This window comes from Taudactylus pleione, unplaced genomic scaffold (assembly GCF_031769625.1).
Source record: "Taudactylus pleione unplaced genomic scaffold, aTauple2 ptg000330l, whole genome shotgun sequence".
In the NCBI taxonomy this organism is placed as follows: domain Eukaryota; kingdom Metazoa; phylum Chordata; class Amphibia; order Anura; family Myobatrachidae; genus Taudactylus; species Taudactylus pleione.
Window position 1 is genome coordinate 1,063,747 of NW_028284731.1, and position 18,284 is coordinate 1,082,030.

The 18,284-nt window shown below is 38.6% G+C and overlaps 1 protein-coding gene across 1 annotated transcript in view; it reads right to left on the bottom strand.

Moving 5' to 3' along the window:
• The window catches only part of LOC148509168 (uncharacterized), a 76,512-nt gene that overhangs the window by 26,585 nt on the left and 31,643 nt on the right, over positions 1 to 18,284 (bottom strand). Inside the window, 2 exon segments of the mRNA XM_088443482.1 lie at positions 3,910 to 4,259; positions 6,366 to 6,476. Of these exon segments, the coding sequence (XP_088299608.1) occupies positions 3,910 to 4,259; positions 6,366 to 6,476 (461 nt within the window).

Sequence of the window (18,284 nt, forward strand, 5' to 3'; positions counted from 1 at the left end):
GTAAAACACGTGTCCCCGCACCGGAAGTGCGGGACTGAGTGAGCGGAAGGGGCAAGTAGAACGCATATAGGAACGCAAACCGCGCTGTATAGGTAATTGCCTGTTTTGTATTATGTACTGTAATCTGGAATGATTATGTGCTGTGCACCGACGGAGACATGAGTAAAGGGTATCTAGGAATCTCCGCTGTGCATATAGAGAGTTTTAGGAGAGATCTCCCTAATCAACCAATCAGGTTGAAGGGAGGTGTATTTAAGACATGTAAGGCACAACACACACATGCCCTGAGGAACACTCCAGCATTGTAGGAGTTGAAACGCATTGGTGTGTGTGGAGTGCCGTTTTTGGGGGACAGTAAAATCCAGACTACAAGGAGGTTCACGATCTTACCCTGGGAAGCGTGGAATATAACATTTTATGCCTGTTTGGGTGTCTGGGAACTGCACCCTCATTTTACGGTATGGGGCCTACCTGTCAGGTGATAGATATAGGTCTATATTATCTTTTTGTCGCTTTTTAGATATCAAAGTAATTTGAAGTCATATTCACCATATTAGTCTTTTTCTGACTTTTTTGCATATGTTGAAAATGGATCCAACCTTTTGAAAGACAGAAGAACAGATGGTTGTCGTTTATAGAGTGGTGAACACATCTTAGAGTTGTGGATACTTTTGGTGAACTTTCCTAACATTATTCTGGCGCATAGACACTAACTTGTTTGTATTTATACTTTGTGGAAGGGAAACTTTTTGTGAGACTATCCCTCAGTGTCAAGTGCTGCCGAATGTAGAAGCGCCAGTGGTGGTCAACCATTGTTGTTACATATACAACACATCGCCAACGCCAATATAGTCCAATTTGACATCAGATTCTGATAGCACTAATGCCAGACCCTGTGAATTTAATAGTTTTGATTTGTCGATTGACAACTATAAAATGGGGAGAAAGCTGAGGCTCAGGGAATTTTTCTCTAGTGATAAAAACGTAAATGTTATAGAAGGGGCTGTTGGTAAATTTAAAAAGTCTAGTAGATTCAATCCATCTTCAAATAACCCCAGTATAAAATCATTTTTGAGGATAGTTCATAAATATGTTAAAAATTAGATTCTGCAGCAACGCAGTTTTGATAACTTAAGTAAAGATGAAAGGAATGCTCTTAAAGCTCTCCAGAAAGATCATACGATTGTAATCCGCAAGGCGGACAAAGGAGGGGCAATTGCGCTCCAACATTTTGTTAAGTATTATTTAGAGATTCGCAGACAGATTGATAATGTTGCAACAAATGAGAAAATTACCTTTAATCCTGGGCCCAGGATTAAAAAGGAGGTGGATGGTCTAAGCAGTATGGCACTTCTTGAAGGTTGGATTAATGAAACCGTGGCAGATTTTCTAACTGTTGATTTCCCGATAACTCCAATTATGTACACACTCCCATAAGTTGCTTGACAATACCTCCGGTAGGCCAATTATTTCGGCCAAAAGATCAGTATTGCAACCTTTGGCGGAATTAATTGACAATCACCTCCAACAATGTGTTATGAAGTCTGAGAGCTATACTAGAGATATGGGTCACTTCCTGGAAGGTATTGGAAAATGTATGATATCCCTGATCATTGTTACCTGGCCACTATGGATGTGAGCTCCCCCTACACCATCATCCCGCAAGATGGTGGTGTAGAGGCAGTCCGTCAATGTTTGGTACAGGGTCCATATGCAGGGCCACCAATTGAGTTTTAGTTGACACTTCTGCGAAGAGTGTTGGATTGTAACCATTTTATGTACAGTGATAATTTTTATATGCAAAGGTCCAGGTCAGCCATAGGCTCGAGCATTGTTATCAACGTTACATAGATTATATTTTTCTGATATGGCGTGGCAATATGGAGTCTTTCCATGAGATTGTCGGGTCCTTGAATAAATTGTACAGTCCAGTACGCTTCACTTCTTCAATAGACAGCAAGCAGATGAATATTCATGATGTAATAGTTTTGAAGAAAGATGTGAGATTAGCATATACCCTGTAATGAAAACCCACGGATAAGAATACAACACTACTGGCTACAAGCCATCATCCGGATGCATTAAAAAACAACCTTTCCAATATCGCAATGTATGTGAGTTTTCAGAAATAATTCAGAGATTCAGTTAAATGAGATTAAACAGAGATTTTATGCACAGGGATATGACAAACAAATGATTGAAAGATGCCTCACCAGGGCCCGTGATCTATCAAGTGGAGTCAGAAACTTGACGGCTACCTCTAACCAGAATGACAATCTTATCCTTGGCACCAGATGTGACATGGGCCTGACAACTGTCCAAAAGTCTGTTAAAAAATACTGGCCTCTCCTAGGGTCAGACCAGATTCTGAGTAGAATTGGAACCAGGCCACCTCTAATGAGTATCAGGAGAGGAGAACGTTGGAAAGACTGTAAGAACCATTTGTTGGCGGATGGATCAGCACAGGTCGGACATCAGATTGGCCTATGAAAAGAATGGCACTGATAAACCAGTGGCTGCCCACTTTTTGCTAAAGGGTCATCAAGTGTCTGCGCTAAAATATATGATAATAGACTGAATCCCACTGCCCAGAAGGGGCGGAGATCGTGGCCTATTATAACTTAAGAAGGAATCTTATTGGATCCATTGGCTGGACACAGTGGCCCCAAAGGGGTTGAACAAATGTAATTATCTGAATCACTTCATATAAAAGATGTCAAAAATATTTTTTTAATTTTTTTTCACATTTTTATAATCTTATTAATTTTTTTGGTTTTGTTTTCTCAAATGCCCATTAAATTATGTATTTGTTTTTTGGGTGATGGTTTGCACTTTGTGTATTGTACATTGCTAAATGTGTTTATTCAGCGCCATGCCCTCAGAGCCACTATGTAAACTCTGCCTGTGTGTGTATATATGCATGCATATATGTAGGTATGTATATTTAAGCAAGCATATATGTTGCAGGCTGACCTAAAGTGGGTCAACCCACTCTTTAACATGATTGTCTATAATAGGTGACTAATTGTGATGAGCCTTTTACCCCGGGCAACGCTATATAGTTAAACATTACTAATAGTAAAGTATAAAGTGTGACCTCCGGTGGTGGTTGTCTCCATACCAGAGAGTCAGTCAATGAAAGCTATCAAGCAGCAGTGAGGAACCTTTTACTTTGCCTCGCATTCCCAGGTGAATTAAGATGCTGGCCCGAAATGACGCACCTGAGTTGTTGGAACGTATGACTTCCAGTATAGCTGGAATGCATACCAGAAGTTTGGGTCCGCGTATATGGATTAAGTCACTTGGTGTGGGTTCCTAAGGATGCTCCAGGCGGCACTACTGCATAGATTCTGGCTGCAGGGTTCCATTCTAGGCACCCTGCTATCCAGATAAGACTCAGAGGGCCAGACCAAATGATTCCACAGGCCTTATACGGCCCCTGGGCCTGAGGTTCCCCATCCATGCTTTAGGACAACAATGTTGTGCTTTTTTTCACAGGTTTCACCAGCATTTTATGCAGATAATCAGCTATGTAACTGTAATACTGCTGGGTATTAAAGAGGAAGCACTAGCTTGGGTAACATCACTCAATTAGACCAGCAACTCCATACTCCCCCCCTCAGATACTGCCCAAAACCACTGCCTTCATATATGCAGTTGTAAGCTAACCAACATTTCTGCTGTTTTTGTTTCAACAGTAGGGTTCACTTAACTCCTGTGCTGACAGGTGTTTATGTCCTCAAGACATTCCTGTACCATGCAATCTTCTAAACAAATGCAAAGAAAAAGACCATGATATCCGATTTCCTTGTTACTGATTTACCATCCTGTAAACCTTGAGTAGAACATAATACTAAAATCAATTTCCTGACACAATACTAAATTTCAATTAATTGAACTTTCACTGACTTGGAAACTGAGTTATTTGACAAGTTATTTGCCACTCGTCAATGACCTTAGTCATTACAAGCTTTAGATTCCCTTCATGAGGCACAGACTTTTCTGCCTTCCTGAGGTTCCCAGATGACTGCCTTACCAAGATCTCCAAGAAAACAGTCTTGCCCTCAAAGACTGACTTACTTGAGTTCTCTGAAATTAGTGACTTGACCAAGTTCTCAGAGGCTATTGATTTGTCTTTGAGACAACTGCCTAGCCTAGGTTTGGAGATGTCTGCCTTGCCATTCCCAAGGTCTCCAAGATGGCTGCCGTGACCCAAAGTTTCTGAGAAGACTCCCTTTTTTACTGTCCTATCCAGAATCCTAATAATTTTATGGTACCTGGAATTTGCCAGAATTAGAGGGAGGGGGGTGCTGTCAGGACTTGCAATCCTTGTCTGTGTGAACTAAGGACTTCATTGTTGCAATACCATACTCACACCAGAGGAGCTGCTAGATCTGGGAATCCTGTTGTTCCTGCTATGCAGCAATTAATCCACTCTGCTGCAAACCCTGACCTATTTCACATGGAATCAAGTACAATAAAGATTGCTAAATTTTCACAATATCTGGAGAAGAGAGCGCATCATATCTTGTAAATGACAGGGCTATAAAGTTGTTTTTGAGGAAGCTTTGTGGAAATAGAATGGTTTTGGTTGTCAAAATGACAGGATCAATTGGCAGGTTAAATGGGCATTGCAAACACGACCTTTGACATTTGCTTAGGGTAATGGTATCCAGTGTAATTTAGGGACACTTGGTTGCCCAGTATACCCATCCTCTTAACGTAACAAAGTAAAAAAGTAAATAAAAGACTGTGGCAAAATTCTTTCCCCTGCTTGGTGCTATACCAAATATTATGCATTTCATTATGATGAGAATTTGTGGCACAGAGGGACAGATTGCTTCCCTGCCTTAGATCATGCATATGAAATTACATTTCGTACCCTGTTTTGGTCTACTTCAAATTGTGATACTTTTAAGATCATGTTTGAAGAGTTGATCCATGAAATGGTGATAAACACTTGTCATATATGTGCCAGAATCACGTGAAGTTACTCTAATTTCAGCAGATCTCAGAGTGTAAAACATTAAATAACTGTTAAATAAAGGCACAGCTTCTGGTGAGAAACATCTTAATTGTTGGTCAATAACTTCCACAACCCAAACACATATTTTCAAGAAGCTGAGGTATGACATTGCCATCACACTTCAGACATTGAAATGTCAGTCGGATCTGTTGTTTGCAATATGGTTAGGGAGAGGAGTGATGAATTCCTAGCATATAAAAGTGTGAATCAGGCTTATATGTTATTATTTCATAAAAGTATATTAAAAAAGAAACCTCACTATTACTATAAAATAATTACTAAAAAAGAAAATGAAAGGACAAAAAAAATCAGAATAAAATCTGTGTCAGCCATGTTTACTCCTTTAACTACCTCTTCCCTATAGTCCCCAGTTTTAAAATTGTTTCTAAGAATACTTTGCTGCTCAGCCACAGCATCAAAACACGTACATGCGATACCATTGAGCAGCTCAATCCCAATGATGTATTCAAGAAAAGTGGATTCTTAGGGCGGAATTAAATTTCTAGCCCCCATCGCGCCCAACGGAGCTATTCAATTGTTACTCCTGTCGGGGGTGATCAGCTGCCAGTGCTCCATTTCAGCTCGCAGCCCCAGAGGGGTGCGAGCTGAAATCGGCGAAGAGTGACCTGTTTGGGAGCACAAACGGCACTTTTCGCTATCGCGCCCAGCAATTTGGTCGGGGTTAACCGATTTACGCGGCTAAACCCTACCACTTTGGGCGCGATCAGCGCGAAAAGCTGGAACAGTTGAATAGCTGCCCGCAATCTCCCGTCACTTTAGACAGGAGATCCGGGCCATGAAATCAATTGAATTCCGCCCTTATTGTGAAAGTGCTCAATCCTAGAAACTAGCGCCATATTAGGGGGCAAATCTTTAAAACCTGTGACCATCCCTGGCAATTATGGAACTATGGCTTCCACCCAAATTTTGTCTGTCTATTCCTGGTTCAACCCACACTTACCTCCACCCTTAGGTCAAAGGTAAACATAGTGCATAAAAACTGGAATGCTTCTACACTGTGGCAGGAAGTCTTAGTGACATCAACACATATTATATCAACAGGGAATTCCTATTTGAAGCCAGACATGGCTTCTTGCTTGGGATAACTGAATCAACTGTTACATAAAAGGAATCATTAATAGAGCTGTGCTGACTTGAATCTAAAAATAGACTTCAGTTAGTCTACAAATTATCACAATGGCACAAGTCACTAACACACAGAGTGTGCGGCCATTGCTGACTAGCTGTCTCCATGATGTCCAGCACAAGAAGGTGCATGAACATCCTGCTCTGGTAGAGGTTGTGGAGCTGTGTAGAAGGGAGTTGGTGGTGGACATACTCCAATGTATACAAAGCCATTAAGAAGGTGCAGCATGAGTCATATATGAAACAGGAAGGTACAGAGACTGCAGCCAGAGAAGGACCAACAGAGACACCACAAGCAGGTAACCTAAGAAAGGAAAGAGACAAAAGAGGCAAAAAAACGCAATCCTGAAATGAAAACAAATACACAAAAGCAATGCTATTATTATATATAGTTTTCATTGGACCAATTAATAAATAAAATAGTAGAAACCTATTTTATATGGAGAAAAGTTTAAGAAATACTGAAAAAGAGAAGTAAAAAAAGTCCCAATTTCTACCAATATACTCTGTCAGCAAAAGAGTAAACAAATTAGGTATCACTATACTCAGGCCAGTAGACAAGTTTCAGGGGAACATTCTAGTATGCAAAAGTAACAAAGGTAAGGATTGATAAGTGTATTTTTGCTGATTGTCATCTGTTTTCCCTAACTAATGCTGTCATAACAAATAAAACATATAGGGGTCTATTTACTAAGCAGTGTTAGGAGAGAGAGTGAACAGTGATAAGGAGCCAGCCAATCCGCTCCTAACTGCCATGTCACAGGCTGTGTTTGAAAAATGACAGTTGGGAGCTGATTGGCTGGCACCTTATCACTTTTCACTCTGTCTCCTAACACTGCTTAGTAAATAGACCCCATAGACTTTTAAAAATGCTGATATATAGATCCACATATGTTCCAATGACAACTAATATAAGTATTGTAGCTTAATTCAAATGTTATTTATGGCAAAAAAAATGTGCATCACAAAGCCATCAAAATGTATTTAGTCCTATATGCTTAAATAACCTTTGGCCATGAAGAGGATAATATATTTAAATACAAAACCAGGCTTTTTTCAGATTTCTTTGCTCAAGGCTTTGTTGTCACACAGTTTGCGGAGGTGTGCTGATGGCAGTATAGGATTATTCAAAAAACACCCCACAAGTTCTGATCGCGCAACTGTTATGATGTGACCATGTCCCTCTCATGAGGTCCCATGATTCACAAGATCTGAATGTTGAGAGGTATATGGTTATTTGTCATGGTACCAGGGAGCTGATTCAGACCTGCTCACTAGATGCGTTCGCTCGCACCCACCGTATGCAAATACGGCACACACCCAGCAAGGCAGGCCATCGCTCGGCAAGGCATAAGCACACCCACTATGTCTTAGCTTGCGATCACTTTGAGTATGCAGACGCCCACCAACCTGTTAAAAGACGCCCACTTGCGCACGTCATCTCCAGGAAGTGTATGAAACCATCGATACATGGAGGACCATCAGATGCGATCGCAGCGCTTGAGGTTGACCATACCCTGCCACAAGCACTGCGATCACTTCAGAGTGAAATACATCCAGGTGACATGTACAATGAAGCTGCCTGTTAATTATGCACACCTCCAAAATGCCGCTGAGATGCTCAGGCACGCCTGCGTTCGCACCTCCATTCCCCCATTTTTAATGGTCAACCCCTATCACCACCCACAAACGGCTTCTCCTGTCACTCACTCTGCTGTCTATGTGCAGCGAGCAAGCTTCCCAATCTCTAGCACTGGTTCACACACGCACATTGCGATGCATATGCATGCGCAGATTTTGAAAATCGTCCAGCTACGAGAGAACGCATCCTAGCGAGCGTCCTAGCATCCTAGAAACTAATATTTTCATGGTTAGCATCTTGAAAGGCTATAAAACATGTAACACCCGTTGCTTATCAGAATGGTTTGTCCAGTAACATCTTGGCAACTTCAATGTTGGTATTAAATTCTACTATAAGTGAAAGTCATATTGTTATTAATGTTTACATTTATTTTAATGATACTAAGGAAATCTATTGTGTATTTTTTGTGAGCAGAAGTGATATTGTATTATCCACTTAAGCAAATAGCCAATGGCTGCTGCGATGTGATTACAAAGAAACAAATACTTCTTATGACATATAGCAAAACGCAGAATCATTCATCCACCATGCAGAACAACAGCTTGAGGCAAGGCAACAAATGAGGATAGAAGTCATATTATTTTACACAACCCAAAAATTATTCAATGTGATATATACTACAGTATGTTCCATTATTAATGTATTACTTTTTTTCATTAAAATAACAATATTCTTAAGGTTTTTGGAGCCATAATTGTTTTGCAGATGTCTGCATGGTCATTTCCATGAGCACTTCATAATTAATAACACGATATATATTGGTCTTGAGGCTGCATACATAGGGTGCAAAGTAGTGTATTTAACAAATATGGCAATAGTAAAGATTCTCTATCACTGCTTAACAGAGTGACAGAAAACGGTCTATTGTTGCTACCATTCACCATTAGAACGTTCACTAGGGAAGCCACACCATACAGACTGCTATCAGTAAGGCTGAAATTACCACTTCTTAAGGCCACTGTGGAGACAAATGTGCATTCGTAATCTGGCTTGCCGCTTATGCTAAAAATAAAAAAATTATTATAATAAAAGAAAGTGAAATAAAGCAGTAAAATATTTGAATATATATTTTAAAAAAATAGATTAATCAATCTGGGGATGCTATCACCAGAGGTAGCCAATGAAGGCTATCGACGGCCTTGGGGGATTCTAAAATAGAGAGAAACCATATAATAAATAGACACCACATGCACCATACATTGTCTTAGTTGGCTTTATTCCATAAGTGCTTAACTATATTAATGATCATGGCGTATAATATATGCCCTTTTTACAAAGCTAATCATATGGCTGCTTAATAAGCTACCGAATACAGACTGCAGAATTGATTGCAGCGAGCATGCAAAAATATCAGATCCCACAATAGCAAAGCACAAGGGATAATGTAGTTCACATTTTTCATTGGATCTAGGACTTTAGAAGCCATAGTTATAAACTGCATGTACACAGGCCACATTAGGTCCCATGCTACTACCTAAGGCAAAAGATAACTATGGAAGCTAAAGCACTGTGAAGACTGATAGACAAGTATGATGCTTTCGAATTGCTAATTGCTGCAGATGAACTGCACTGTGACATAATCTTGCAGAGCTGCTGCAATTTTTCATACCCGAGCTGATGGTTTGACAGCTCAAGGTTGGGGCAGGGGGCAGATTAGGAGGGGAAATCCAAGGCTCAGACCTTGCAATGAGGCCTAAAACTACGCCACTGCGCACACAGCAGTCATGAGAAGTCAGAGGGAGGACATAGATGTCAGTGCCAGTAGGTACGCCAGGCACAACATTCAAAAGCAATGAAGCAAAAGAAAAATGATGGCCCATCATTTATTTATTAAAACATTGTAACATATCAAGTATAGTATAGTCATCATAACTGTCAATCATAGAAAGTATAGTAAAGTTATCATAGCTGTCAATCATAGATGTCAAGACTATAAGAATACTTGTTTTTGGTAATTTACAAACAACAAGCCAGATACTAGCAAAACAGCACTGAGATATTAAGAAAGGTCGAGCTCTTCAGTACAAATCCTCAGGGAAACTGATGGTTTATCTGATGTGTGGAAGACAGTTTCGGAACACCGTCACTACACCTAAAGGACGGGTTGAGTCTAGCAGGAAGAGAACTTCTATTATCACAGAAAACACAAAAATTCAGGAATCAGACCTCGTAAGGTATGTGATTAGTTTCAAGACATGCAAACATGTGCAATACAATAAATGCAGAGTTGGGGTCACATAATGTTAGGAAATGCAAGAATGATTATGTAAGCCTTTTTACTTGCAGAATATAAAGTAGTTTCTTAAGATTTTCTTTGAACTATTTGAGAAAGTAGCATTTATTTTATATTTTTTATCATTACTTTACAAACTTAAGTGCTATATTGTTGCTAAAAATTATAATCACATAAAGGCAAGTCTCACTGGAGAAGAAACAACATTTTATTAAGTATTTTGTAATCATGTGTATGCATTCACATCAGTCTACAGTATACTTTAGCAATCATTTTATTATTATGTGCCATGGAGGATGCCCCATAATGACCCCACTCAACTGGCAAAAATCTTATTTACCATTTGTAAAACTTCTGATTGTCTGAGAGCTAATCCCTCGTGGACTGGGTAGATTAAAATGCACAATGCAACATTACTAAAAACTTCTGAGAAGAATACATGACATAATTCCCTAAAACTGGTCCCAAAAAACCCTGGTTTATGCAAGTTCATAGGTTAAGAGGATTATCATCAGTAGCAGGCGAAATCATATTGATTAAATTAACCCATGCATGGCTTTATACAGGATAATGGATTCTGGAGGAACACTTCAACTATTAATGTCTTAAAATCACGCCAACAATAAATTGTAAAAGCTAGGTAACAAAAAAACATTTTGGAGCTTCGTTTCACCTCAATATTTTCATTTTCCCAAGGCTCCAAGCCCCAGTAAAACTTGCATTTAATCTGGATTTCCCAGACAAACAGGAAAACAAGCAATTACCTAAAAGTCGCCGCAGCTGCCCATTTCCCGACCCTGCTCCTCAATCACCCACTCTAACCTTGTATTTCAATGCCTTTTTGTGTAGAAAGTCTGCCCATGGATTTATTGACAGATAATTGAATAACTGACGGCACATTTTCTTAACAAGAGATTAAACGAGTGGTTTCAATATGGCGGGGCAAAATTTGAAAATAAAACACAGTACAAAACCATCTACGGCTACTCTGACCATTCTCTGGTGTCTAGAACACTCAGAATTTAGATACATATACATTTAGGGATAAATCTGTATATTTATAAACAAGCTAAGGGAGAAGTCTTTGAAGGAGTCTCTGAGGAATTTAATCCCCTTCCTATATGACTACCAGATGCTGATTTGAGAGAAATATATCAGGTCTCAGGGTTAATGCCTTAGACTTCTCTAGAAGGTGCAGTTTGGATTACCCAATGATTAAAAAAGACTTATAAGAGTACTAAATGTCACTGGTTTAGTTTGGGGGGATTGGGCTACCCCGTAACGTGCTTTCTATGTTTAAAGTGCCTTGATTTATTTCTAACCCTGAATAGTTCTTTTTCTCCTCACTCCCATATAATGTGACCTTTCTACGCTCCCTGTGTTTTCACAAGATTACCCAAGAATTAGAGTACTTGCCCTTGTTGAAAGCTTCAAATAAACAACGAAAGAGAAAAAAGTTAAATAAAATGTTAATATTATAGAATAGTTGGGTGGCCATTAAAAGGTCGATTCCATTATGATGAGATGCACTGGACAACAGGTTGCACATGGCGTTAATGATCAGAAGTAGGTGTGCCTTTTTATGATTTATCTGATAAACCTCTTTTGTACCTTTTATTGTGTGTAGTGTGATGTTTAAAAATGTCATGATAAAAACGGCTTGGTGATATGTACATACCGGTGATTGTATTTGCTTATTAATGGATGGTAAAATGCAAGTAAAAATACATGTCAATATGCATGTGTTTAATTTGTCTTTATAAATGCATTCCATCTGAGTTTGTTAAAAATTTGTCTGTGACATAACAGAACATTTTTTTCTTGCTCTAGCCAAACCCATATGGAAACTCAATTCCAAAATTGCAAATGCATTTTAACAGCATCTCATTTTGTTTACATACAGTATGTTTACAGTGAAATGAATGTAAGCTCTCACGAGCAGGGACCTCTTCCATCATGTGCTTCTCCTTACACTTTCTTCTACTCCTTACTCCTCATAAGGGCACCTAACACGTCTCTGCCAACTCCCTACTGCTTATTGTGCGTGTTTTAATCACTATTGCAAGAATGTATATAATGTCCTTCACTGTACTGTAAGTTACTTGTTTTTTTTTGTTCACTTATTACACTTGTTACACTTATGTACTATCTAAGGCGCTGCGGAACACTTGTGGTGCCATATAAATAAAGGATAATAATAATAATAATAATAATAATAAAATGAATGCAATTTTTTTTACTGCGTTCACATACATCAGACATACTGATATGGGACAAGAAAAAATGCATTGCAATTCACAGCATGTTAAAAAAAAAACAAATCATTTTGTTCATTTGTACATTGATTTCTCTTTTCTTAGAATAATATAGCTTCTTGTGTTATAAACACTGCTTAAAAGTTGAGTATTATTTGTCTAGCATGGTGAAGAATACTTGCAAACCACACTGATGGTGACATTTAAAAAAAAAAATCTATTGCAATCTGCATCCATAAATCATAATTATTTTTGCTAACTGTCTGAGGTCTAAGTAGAAATGATTAAAGGACCAAGTTAAATTTCTAAATGTAAGTTTATATTTGTAGTTATATAGAAGTAAAATGTATTTATTCTCTAAAATAGGTAACTAATAATAAAGTATATTTCATTTGAAACAATAATAAATAATTAGGGTATATTTTGTTGTTAAATGCACTGATATGTATTATTGAATCAACTTTTTATTTTGGTGTGATATTTTAGCATTATTCTTTCATTCTGCAAATACTTCAAGAAATGTTACTACTAACAATGCTCAGATTTACAATATTTTTTTTCCTTAATCTTGAAATAATTAAAAACATATAATTAGTGACTAAAATTGATATAAACTCATTCAGATACATCAACAGTACCCTTACAGTACATTTACCTGTTGCTCCTGCTGGCAAAGTGATATTGAAAGTTGCCACGGAAACTGAGGAGGGTACAGGATCTGTCATGCCCAAGTTATGTGTTCAGGTAAAAAAAAATGGTTATTATTGGAAATTCTGTCACTCCTACAGAAGTACGAGCACATCACTAACTTACTAAGTTTGTAAATCAAATTATGATATTAAAGTCACTTTAATACATTGGTGCTACATAAATAAAAGATGGTACAAAGAAGAACAATAACAACAATAATATATTTTATTCTAGATTCTGAATCATCAAAATGAGAACAAATAAGAAGTTTCCCTCTAAACAGCATTGAAAATAATAAATTTTCATATCACATGATCTCAAGATGATGATTTATTTACATGAATTCTCTACATGAATAGGATGTATCTTACAGTGAGCAGTTCATCCCCTCATAAACCCACACTGACATTTTTAAAGCAATTAGATAAGAATTTGTCTTGAAGAAGCCATGGCTCATGTCCTGCTACAGTACATGCCACCCTCTTCTGCCCTGAGTGCCTCACTGCCTCCAAGTGTCTTCCGGACTTACCACTATCAACATTAATGGGAACAGACCATCCCCTTTTGTATTCAGCATGCTGTGTCCAAAAGTAACCCTTATATGTAGAGTTCTCACGCATCATTGTGTTTACCAATATAATGTAATCTATATATACTGTATATAAAACAAAGATATGGCACAGTCACAGCTAATACTCAGTTACAATGGACAATGATAATAGGATGGTCACTTAATGTTGGATACACATTGTACAGGAAGAAAGTAAGATATATTCAAGTGGCAGTGAAGTATTGTATATATTTATTTATTGTCAGATATTTATATAGCAGACACATATTCCGCAGCACTTTTTACAGAGAATATTTGGCCATTCACATCAGTCCCTGCCCCAGTGGAGCTTACAATCTATGGGGTCAATTTACTGAGCCATAGATGGAGATAAAGTGAACTGAGATAAGGTACCAGCCAATCAGCTTTTAACTGCCATGTCACAGGCTGTTTGAAAAATGACAATTAGGAGCTGATTGGCTGGTACCTTATCTCCGTTCACTTTATCTCCATCCAAAGCTTAGTAAATAGACCCCTATATACCCTATCACATGCCCACACACATACATGCTAGTGTTACTTTTGTTGGGAGCCAATTAACCTACCAGTATATTTTTAGAGTGTGGGATGAAACTGGAGTACCCGGAGGAAACCCTTGCAAGCACAGGGAAAATAAACAAACTCCACACAGTTAGGGCCATAGTGGGAATTGAACACACAACCTCAGTGCTGTGAGGCAGTAATGCTAACCATTACACTGGCTGTGTTGTGCAGCCTTTCTTGCCATATAGAAAGGGTTCTATGCATGTTTATTAATTTGTTCACAACATCTTGTGTTTATTTCAATGAGACTACTGGAGACCCTGCCTATTGCAGGATGGTATTTCATTTCCTGAGTATACAAGATGGCAAATAAAAGCAAATCTACTTCCTCGTGCAGAAACCTTATAGCAATTTTGCAATAACCAGTTGAAGAAAATAAAGCGAATGTACACCCTACCTATAGACCAGGGACTTGCAGAGTCTCCCCTGTCGTACTCTCTGCCCTATCATACTCCGTCATGCTCCACAGTTTTGATATAAAAACTGTGATTTATACATCTGTGTCTCTCCAACGATTGACCTCACCGCACATCACTGCTAAAGACAATGTATCATTTGCTTTAGTAATGTGTTTGACTAAGATCTGAAAGTAAATCAGGATGCAGGTCACACACGTTATATGTAAAAGTGCCTCCAACAACTTTATAGGATTGTTTTGCAACATATAAACATTTAATGTCACCAGAAGTGATGGTCACATTAGAATATTTATGTCTCCAGTGTTACTACAATTATGTCTGTATATTGCACCAAAACATCTACTTGAGGTTTTACAAGAAAATAAAACACAATTCAGAAAGTAGAATATCATTATTTAACAACTGTGTTTGCATTGTAAAAGTAATTCTCTTCAGAATAATTGTTCTGTCCCTTCCACCAAACTGCTATCTATTAAGAAGACAAGTCTCCTAATTGCAGATCTTATGCAAGCTTTCAGAGCCTCTGTTGCTTTAAAACCTTCCCCCCATTGACTTTCCTTTTATTTCTGACATGCACTACTAAAAGCCAATGTACCCATCTCTTACAACAAGTAATGATCTTGATCTTAGAATTAGGAGGGCTACATGTTCTTTATGTCTAGATTTCTTTTAATGCCTTGTTTGTTTTGCCTGTCATCCTGCTTAAAAGGAATATATGCTACCCATTGTGTGCGCACAATATTACTAATGCTTCCTAGAGGCAAGAGTTGAATTGGCAGCTGGGCATATAGGAGCGCAATGAGGTTAGAGAAAGTAAATCACAGCATGTTTAACAGCCACACTGGGATATACGACTAGCACCACATGGGAAATAATGTCTTCTAGGGACTGACGTATTAGAGTAAGATATTGGTGATTCGCGGAATAGCTCTTAAAAAAGTATTAAAAATGAATGTAGCAATGTCACTGAATTACTGGCAAAGAATCACATAAGGTGTAGTGTTGTAAAGGATGACTGTAAAGCAAACATGATAGAATGATCAGCAAATGTTGCCTTTGTTAGAAATATCACACACTAATGTAATTCTATGTGGCTGACATATTCAATTGTACAAATGACTTATAAGTCAGACCAATACAATGATACTAAAGATAGGGTTTGAGATAAAATTGCACTTCAAGTCTCTGTCAAGCTCAATAAACATTTACTGACATTATAAAACCCTTCAGTGTACTTTTTAGAATCAGCCATGTTAAAAGAATGAGTAAACAGTTGCTCTATTTAAAAGGACATTAAAGAGTTCTTAGAACCCGGCCTGTTAAAGGGACAGTAACATCTGGTAATGGTTTCATATGTATTTAACCCCATCACTTCCGAAGAATCCAATGCACAAGTTTTGACAATTATGACCACTCTCATATTGTATGCAGGAGGAAGTGAGGAGTCACCGCTCCTGCCAACCACATTCCCCACAATGTTTGGTTCATTTTTGAAATACATATTTGCAAAGTACATCTTGAAGGCACCTAAGAGAACAATTTACTGGACAGGTTTTGAGATCATTTATAATTTGTAGCTCAAATCTTGAATGTAAAGATGTACACAGTACAATACAAAATTATAAAAAAATATATCTAATCTAGCATAATGTGTTATCACCTTAAATACAAACATTTATTTTTATTTCATCATGTTGTCAATGTATAGTGGAGGAACATTGACTTTGGATAAATCTATGGTTACTGACAGAGAGCAAGTGAAGACTTGAATTTAGCTTTACAAAGATAAAGTAACTTTTTTGTCTTTCAGTACAGGAAGGAGGAGAGGACATGAACTTTGAAGATGATTTATAGAGTCTTAACTCTTTCACGGTGCCTTTCCATAGAGGACCCAGGAGAAATGATGACAGGCACCTGTCTGGAACCTTCGCTGCCACAAAATGCAAAAGTGATGCTGACAGGGCATCTTATAATAATACAAATATTCAAATCACGGGTGGCTCTCTATTATCCTACAGGAGTCATAAATGACCTCTTGATGGAAATCAACAATGTAAAGCATGTATAAAAGTTAATTCGTGTTTTCTTTTAAAGTCTGTGGATATAGAACAACCTGTAAATAATTGGATTGGAGGACTTAGGGCCCTATTTAACAACAAATTGTATTACCAGCGGCAACTTTCCTTTAGTACCGCATTGATACTAGCAAATATGCCACTGGTATTTAACATTACTTACTCCTCCGATGAGGTCCAGTGCCGTCCCCCACTTCAGTGGCATTATGCACTCACACTCAGCATGCTTGGTTGGCTTCACTGAAGCCTAAAGGGCTGTTGCTGGGTCCTCATTGCTGGAAATAGGGACTGTATTACCCTCGCCATCCATAGATAGCATAAGCGATACAGTGACAAACAGTGCAAATCTTAGTTTACCGCTGTTTGTTAAATACTGAAAGGAGGTCATAACCCCTTTAGCAAGTTCTAAAGGGATTATGGGCCTGATTCAGAGCCGCTCGTAAGCTGCCGCTCGTTCGCACTGAGCGATGTTCGCACAACTGCGCATGCGTACGGTTTGTAATACGCATGCGCGAACCAGTCAGTGCGGCCAAAAATCGTTTGTTCGCTATATAGCGAATGCCTGCTACTTTGAGTGACAGGAGGAGGCGTATGTGGGTGGTAACAGGGAAAGGTGCTTGAAAATGGGGAGTGGAGATCAGAACGCAGGCGTGCCTAAAGGTCAAAACGAGCGTTTTAAGGGTGTGCATAATTAATACAGCAGCGTCATTGACCACGTCACTGGGTTATTTTATAGTCAGAACTGCTCACAATATAGTGGTAAGAAAAACCAACCACAAGAATAGCGAGCAGTTCATACGCTGTTTGATGTACTCGATTAATCTAATAAATAGCGGACATGACGTATGGTGCGAGCGGCAAGGGGGCGCATTTTCCAAATTTTCGGCCGCAAGTTTTGCTCACTCGTTCAGACTTAGAGGCGTGAACAGACCGCAATGAGCGAACGGTTCATTTGAATAGCCACCCCTTGTTTTTGAACGAACGACCGCAAATAGCGAGCGGCTCTGAATGAGGTCCAATGTCTTGTTGTTAAATGGGGCCCTTAGTATTTCAGAATATGAGTGTTCTGATCTTGTCTGATACAGTGGCCTGTTCACTTGTGTGATTGTGTAGGTGGGGAAGAGACTGCATGTCACTGAGGCATTGATAAGATGAGAGGATGGCAATGGAGGCAATCGGAAAGCCGCTGAGAATTAAAGTGAGTTGAAGTGATATGTGGATACTGTCAAAGGATGAAGGAGGAGACAAAGAAGCCTCCATATGAAAAAAGGCTCCTATCCAACGTGTTTTATATCAGACTGTAGTGATGATTTTTACACTTTATAAAATTAGCCTAGGATCAGGTTCTACTGAACGATCAAGAAAAGAGAAAAAGAAAAGAGTTCTTTGATTTCACATTTAGGGAGGAAATCAATTAGCAGCGATAACCCGTTTTCGCTCGTTAAAAAGCGTAAAAGTGAATTTCAGGTGAAAAAAACATTTGCTTTATTTAATTAGCCTGCAAGTTAATGCGTGGAAATTCTTCAAAGGATTTAGCGCCGATATTCTTCACCACCTCCTGTGCTGGTGAAAGTTGGGGAAAATTCCTATTTTAAAGTAAAAATGTTGGGACATAGGGCCTGATTCAGAGCCACTCGTAAGAGGC